The 7,500-nt window shown below is 34.2% G+C and overlaps 2 protein-coding genes across 7 annotated transcripts in view; both read left to right on the top strand.

The window, feature by feature from the left end:
• Positions 1–795, top strand: part of lama4 (laminin, alpha 4) — a 47,433-nt gene extending 46,638 nt beyond the window's left edge. For both annotated transcript variants that reach the window (XM_047818754.1, XM_047818755.1), the window contains one exon: positions 15–795. In XM_047818754.1, the coding sequence (XP_047674710.1) occupies positions 15–163 (149 nt within the window). In that variant the 3' untranslated portion in view covers positions 164–795. The remainder of the gene's footprint in view (positions 1–14) is intronic.
• A 1,409-nt stretch (positions 796–2,204) lies between these two features.
• Positions 2,205–7,500, top strand: part of tube1 (tubulin, epsilon 1) — a 10,484-nt gene continuing 5,188 nt past the window's right edge. For 2 of the 5 annotated variants that reach the window (XM_047818105.1, XM_047818103.1), the window contains exon 1: positions 2,489–2,531. In XM_047818105.1, coding sequence (XP_047674061.1) covers positions 2,504–2,531 — 28 coding nt within the window. In that variant the 5' untranslated portion in view covers positions 2,489–2,503. Of the gene's footprint in view, positions 2,363–2,488; positions 2,566–7,485 lie in introns of those variants that run through there. The other 3 variants (XM_047818104.1, XM_047818106.1, XM_047818107.1) reach the window with 3 other exon arrangements.

The following is a 7,500-nucleotide window of genomic DNA, read 5'->3' as shown; positions in this document are numbered from 1 at the left end:
GATTATGCCTACAGAAGCCATCACACTTCCTGTTAGTGTGAAGGTGAAGAGCAGCTACATCGGCTGTATGAGGAACCTGTCCTTTAACCAGCAAAGTGTTAACTTCAGACACTCGCTGCTCATTAAAGGAGCTGTTAGTGTGGACGGCTGTCCTGTGGCCTGATGATGTCATCATAGGACGTCCCACCATTACCACCCCCTCACCTGTCCTGTGTACACTAGTCATGTCACTATATTCATTTCTATTATTAACTGCCATTGTAGCACACACACACACACTCACACACATACACACACACACACACACACACACACACACACACACACGATACTGTTTCCCTTTTCTAGTCTCCTTCTTTTAGTTCCATTCCTCTAGTTTCCAGCCTTTAACGTGCCACATTCCGTACATCAGAAACACTAGTGTAAGTGTTCAGCTATAGTGGCAAAGGGTCACATGACTATCACACATTTATCACATTAATCTCAACAAACACACACACACACACAGGTCTTTAACCTTCAGTAATTCCTGTAATAGGTGTGTTTGATTTACACTCCACTCTATTTTTCAGCCTATAATGAGGCACTCTCAGTGTTAATGGTTCTTTATCATGGCTCATGAGGGTATTGCAACTGGTTACCTGAAGTTGTGGGGTGCCAATACTTTTATCATTAACGCTTTCCTCCACACTCTCACTGTCATCACTACTGTACATTGATATGGATTAGGATACACACACACACACATACACACACACGTGCATACAAACAATCACACACACACACACACACACATGCATACTGTACAAACAATCACACACACACACACACACATGCATACTGTACAAACAATCACACACACACACACACATGCATACTGTACAAACAATCACACACACACACACACACACACACATGCATACTGTACAAACAATCACACACACACACACACACACACACACACACACACACACATGCATACTGTACAAACAATCACACACACACACACACACACACATGCATACTGTACAAACAATCACACACACACACACACACACACACACACATGCATACTGTACAAACAATCACACACATACACACACACACACACTCGCACCCACACACCATCCCACACACAAATAAACACACACACACACACAATATTTTCTTTATTTGCCCTTTAACCTGTTTACTAAGTATTTTCACTTTAATGTGTGTTGAGTTCTTCATGACCTTCTGTTTAGAGGTAAAGCTGAGATGATAAAGTTCCCTGTGAAAGTCTCTGTACAGCTGAAACAAACACATCTGACCATCTGGAAGAACCAGAAATTATAAACATCCATTTGTTTATTTACTTATTAACTTCTTAACTCATGATTTCACAGTAATGCTGAGTTTTTAACACGTCCCTTTAATAAATAAAATGCTTTTTCAAACTGAGGTCTGTACTTGTATACTTGTGTGTGTGTGTGTGTGTGTGTGTGTGTGTGTGTGTGTGTGTGTGTGTGTGTGTGTGTGTGTGTGTGTGTGTGTGTGTGTGTGTGTAAGTGTTTGTATGTGAATGAGTGTGTATATGTGCGTGTGTGTATATGTGTGTGTATACGTGTGTGTGTGTGTGTGTGTGTGTGTGTGTGTGTATGAAGAAGAATCTACATTTATCTATGAAATATTTTGCTAAAATAATATTATTAAGCGACAGAGAATGAACACAGCAGTCTTTGTGTTTCCCAAATAAGATCTGATGTACAGAGAAAACAAAACTAACACCTTTTATTCTAACAACCAGCTCTGAGTCGATCTCCAGAAGAGTTTGGAGTAAAGATGCGACCGTGTCTTCAGGATGACCATCACATCAGGAACAGGGGACCATTTCTACGTGACATTTCTGATTTAGGAATTTATTAGAAGGATATTTATTTAAAATGTTGACGTGTTTCTGTTGCAGTTCTCAGATATTTGACAGTATTCTTATCAAACATGTGACGTAATGTGTGTATTTAACCTGACAGGTCTTTAACACGACATGTCTTATACCTGTTAGTACAAGTATCACTTTTAATCACAATTCATATGTTTAAAGCTGGAGAACTGAACTAACTTCATCATAAGAAAGGTCGCATCTCATCAGTATGTTATGTATAATAAAATGATATATGTTTAATAAAATCTGAGGGGAAGTTAATAATATAACGGGCCGTGTGACGTCATCAACGTGCGACAGCGTGAGTTTGACTTGTGTGGCGGGTGAAAGGCGGCAGTCATTTCAGTGCAAAAAGTCGTTTAAACGCTTTAATTTTTAATCTTACAGTAAATTTGTGGTGTTTTGTGGATCACAGGATGACTCAGTCCGTTGTTATTCAAGGTCACAGCTTTGTTCGCTAAAATGTTCATTTATCAACAAGTTAGCAGGTGTTATGTGTTAGTGTCGGGTTAGCTTTAGCTCCTGTGTACAGTAACGTGTGTGTGATGTCGCCATGGTAACAAGAGTATTGTGTTGGTCCTCATGGACAAACATATCACCGTTATAATGAGTTATAAATGCCATAACAATGTTGTTTTTATAATGTTAGTGTTTACGTTACTGTGTCGTGTTTATAATCTTAGTGTTTACGTTACTGTGTCGTGTTTATAATGTTAGTGTTTACGTTACTGTGTCGTGTTTATAATGTTAGTGTTTAGGTTACTGTGTCGTGTTTATAATGTTAGTGTTTACGTTACTGTGTCGTGTTTATAATGTTAGTGTTTAGGTTACTGTGTTGTTGTGTTTATAATGTTAGTGTTTACTGTGTTGTGTTTATAATGTTAGTGTTTACGTTACTGTGTCGTGTTTATAATGTTAGTGTTTACTGTGTCGTGTTTATAATGTTAGTGTTTACGTTACTGTGTCGTGTTTATAATGTTAGTGTTTAGGTTACTGTGTCGTGTTTATAATGTTAGTGTTTACGTTACTGTGTTGTGTTTATAATGTTAGTGTTTAGGTTACTGTGTCGTGTTTATAATGTTAGTGTTTACGTTACTGTGTCGTGTTTATAATGTTAGTGTTTACGTTACTGTGTCATGTTTATAATGTTAGTGTTTACGTTACTGTGTCGTGTTTATAATGTTAGTGTTTAGGTTACTGTGTTGTTGTGTTTATAATGTTAGTGTTTACGTTACTGTGTCGTGTTTATAATGTTAGTGTTTACGTTACTGTGTCGTGTTTATAATGTTAGTGTTTACGTTACTGTGTCGTGTTTATAATGTTAGTGTTTACGTTACTGTGTCGTGTTTATAATCTTAGTGTTTACGTTACTGTGTAGTGTTTATAATGTTAGTGTTTAGGTTACTGTGTCGTGTTTATAATGTTAGTGTTTACTGTGTCGTGTTTATAATGTTAGTGTTTAGGTTACTGTGTCGTGTTTATAATGTTAGTGTTTACAATGTTAGTGTTTACGTTACTGTGTCGTGTTTATAATGTTAGTGTTTACGTTACTGTGTTGCGTATAATGTTAGTGTTTACTGTGTCGTGTTTATAATGTTAGTGTTTACGTTACTGTGTCGTGTTTATAATGTTAGTGTTTACGTTACTGTGTTGTGTTGTGTATAATGTTAGTGTTTACGGTGTTGTGTTTATAATGTTAGTGTTTACTGTGTTGTGTTTATAATGTTAGTGTTTACTGTGTTGTGTTTATAATGTTAGTGTTTACGTTACTGTGTCGTGTTTATAATGTTAGTGTTTACTGTGTTGTGTTTATAATGTTAGTGTTTACGTTACTGTGTCGTGTTTATAATGTTAGTGTTTACGTTACTGTGTCGTGTTTATAATGTTAGTGTTTACGTTACTGTGTCGTGTTTATAATGTTAGTGTTTACGTTACTGTGTTGTGTTTATAATGTTAGTGTTTTCTGTGTTGTGTTTATAATGTTAGTGTTTACGTTACTGTGTCATGTTTATAATGTTAGTGTTTACGTTACTGTGTTGTGTTTATAATGTTAGTGTTTACGTTACTGTGTCATGTTTATAATGTTAGTGTTTACGTTACTGTGTCGTGTTTATAATGTTAGTGTTTACGTTACTGTGTCGTGTTTATAATGTTAGTGTTTACGTTACTGTGTCGTGTTTATAATGTTAGTGTTTACGTTACTGTGTCGTGTTTATAATGTTAGTGTTTACGTTACTGTGTCATGTTTATAATGTTAGTGTTTACGTTACTGTGTCGTGTTTATAATGTTAGTGTTTAGGTTACTGTGTCGTGTTTATAATGTTAGTGTTTAGGTTACTGTGTCGTGTTTATAATGTTAGTGTTTAGGTTACTGTGTCGTGTTTATAATGTTAGTGTTTACGTTACTGTGTCGTGTTTATAATGTTAGTGTTTACGTTACTGTGTCGTGTTTATAATGTTAGTGTTTAGGTTACTGTGTCGTGTTTATAATGTTAGTGTTTAGGTTACTGTGTCGTGTTTATAATGTTAGTGTTTACGTTACTGTGTCATGTTTATAATGTTAGTGTTTACGTTACTGTGTCGTGTTTATAATCTTAGTGTTTAGGTTACTGTGTCGTGTTTATAATGTTAGTGTTTACGTTACTGTGTCGTGTTTATAATGTTAGTGTTTACGTTACTGTGTCGTGTTTATAATCTTAGTGTTTAGGTTACTGTGTTGTGTTTATAATGTTAGTGTTTACGTTACTGTGTCGTGTTTATAATCTTAGTGTTTAGGTTACTGTGTTGTGTTTATAATGTTAGTGTTTACGTTACTGTGTCGTGTTTATAATGTTAGTGTTTACATTACTGTGTCGTGTTTATAATCTTAGTGTTTACGTTACTGTGTCGTGTTTATAATGTTAGTGTTTACGTTACTGTGTCGTGTTTATAATGTTAGTGTTTAGGTTACTGTGTCGTGTTTATAATGTTAGTGTTTAGGTTACTGTGTTGTGTTTATAATGTTAGTGTTTAGGTTACTGTGTCGTGTTTATAATGTTAGTGTTTACATTACTGTGTCGTGTTTATAATGTTAGTGTTTAGGTTACTGTGTTGTTGTGTTTATAATGTTAGTGTTTACGTTACTGTGTCGTGTTTATAATGTTAGTGTTTACGTTACTGTGTCGTGTTTATAATGTTAGTGTTTAGGTTACTGTGTCGTGTTTATAATGTTAGTGTTTACTGTGTCGTGTTTATAATGTTAGTGTTTAGGTTACTGTGTCGTGTTTATAATGTTAGTGTTTACGTTACTGTGTCGTGTTTATAATGTTAGTGTTTACGTTACTGTGTTGTTGCGTATAATGTTAGTGTTTACTGTGTCGTGTTTATAATGTTAGTGTTTACGTTACTGTGTCGTGTTTATAATGTTAGTGTTTACGTTACTGTGTCGTGTTTATAATGTTAGTGTTTAGGTTACTGTGTTGTTGTGTTTATAATGTTAGTGTTTACGTTACTGTGTCGTGTTTATAATGTTAGTGTTTACGTTACTGTGTCGTGTTTATAATGTTAGTGTTTACGTTACTGTGTCGTGTTTATAATGTTAGTGTTTACGTTACTGTGTCGTGTTTATAATGTTAGTGTTTACGTTACTGTGTCGTGTTTATGTTACTGTGTAGTGTTTATAATGTTAGTGTTTAGGTTACTGTGTCGTGTTTATAATGTTAGTGTTTACGTTACTGTGTTGCGTATAATGTTAGTGTTTACTGTGTCGTGTTTATAATGTTAGTGTTTACGTTACTGTGTCGTGTTTATAATGTTAGTGTTTACGTTACTGTGTTGTGTTGTGTATAATGTTAGTGTTTACGGTGTTGTGTTTATAATGTTAGTGTTTACTGTGTTGTGTTTATAATGTTAGTGTTTACTGTGTTGTGTTTATAATGTTAGTGTTTACGTTACTGTGTCGTGTTTATAATGTTAGTGTTTACTGTGTTGTGTTTATAATGTTAGTGTTTACGTTACTGTGTCGTGTTTATAATGTTAGTGTTTACGTTACTGTGTCGTGTTTATAATGTTAGTGTTTACGTTACTGTGTCGTGTTTATAATGTTAGTGTTTACGTTACTGTGTTGTGTTTATAATGTTAGTGTTTACTGTGTTGTGTTTATAATGTTAGTGTTTACGTTACTGTGTCATGTTTATAATGTTAGTGTTTACGTTACTGTGTCGTGTTTATAATGTTAGTGTTTACGTTACTGTGTCGTGTTTATAATGTTAGTGTTTACGTTACTGTGTTGTGTTTATAATGTTAGTGTTTACGTTACTGTGTCGTGTTTATAATGTTAGTGTTTAGGTTACTGTGTCGTGTTTATAATGTTAGTGTTTAGGTTACTGTGTCGTGTTTATAATGTTAGTGTTTACGTTACTGTGTCGTGTTTATAATGTTAGTGTTTACGTTACTGTGTTGTTGCGTATAATGTTAGTGTTTACTGTGTCGTGTTTATAATGTTAGTGTTTACGTTACTGTGTCGTGTTTATAATGTTAGTGTTTACGTTGCTGTGTCGTGTTTATAATGTTAGTGTTTACGTTACTGTGTCGTGTTTATAATGTTAGTGTTTACGTTACTGTGTCGTGTTTATAATGTTAGTGTTTACGTTACTGTGTCGTGTTTATAATGTTAGTGTTTACGTTACTGTGTCGTGTTTATAATGTTAGTGTTTACGTTACTGTGTCGTGTTTATAATGTTAGTGTTTACGTTACTGTGTTGTGTTGTGTATAATGTTAGTGTTTACGGTGTTGTTTATAATGTTAGTGTTTACTGTGTTGTGTTTATAATGTTAGTGTTTACTGTGTTGTGTTTATAATGTTAGTGTTTACTGTGTTGTGTTTATAATGTTAGTGTTTACGTTACTGTGTCGTGTTTATAATGTTAGTGTTTACGTTACTGTGTTGTTGCGTATAATGTTAGTGTTTACTGTGTCGTGTTTATAATGTTAGTGTTTACGTTACTGTGTCGTGTTTATAATGTTAGTGTTTACGTTACTGTGTCGTGTTTATAATGTTAGTGTTTACGTTACTGTGTCGTGTTTATAATGTTAGTGTTTACGTTACTGTGTCGTGTTTATAATGTTAGTGTTTACGTTACTGTGTCGTGTTTATAATGTTAGTGTTTACTGTGTTGTGTTTATAATGTTAGTGTTTACGTTACTGTGTCGTGTTTATAATGTTAGTGTTTACGTTACTGTGTCGTGTTTATAATGTTAGTGTTTACGTTACTGTGTCATGTTTATAATGTTAGTGTTTACGTTACTGTGTCGTGTTTATAATCTTAGTGTTTACGTTACTGTGTCGTGTTTATAATCTTAGTGTTTACGTTACTGTGTCGTGTTTATAATGTTAGTGTTTACGTTACTGTGTCGTGTTTATAATGTTAGTGTTTACGTTACTGTGTCGTGTTTATAATCTTAGTGTTTACGTTACTGTGTTGATGTGTTTATAATGTTAGTGTTTACTGTGTCGTGTTTATAATGTTAGTGTTTACGTTACTGTGTCGTGTTTATAATGTTAGTGTTTATAATGTTAGTGTTTACTGTGTCGTGTTTAT

This window comes from Tachysurus fulvidraco, chromosome 9 (assembly GCF_022655615.1).
Source record: "Tachysurus fulvidraco isolate hzauxx_2018 chromosome 9, HZAU_PFXX_2.0, whole genome shotgun sequence".
Taxonomy (NCBI): Eukaryota; Metazoa; Chordata; class Actinopteri; order Siluriformes; family Bagridae; genus Tachysurus; species Tachysurus fulvidraco.
The sequence above is the reverse complement of the archived record's forward strand: the minus strand, read 5'-3'. Positions and strand labels throughout refer to the sequence as shown.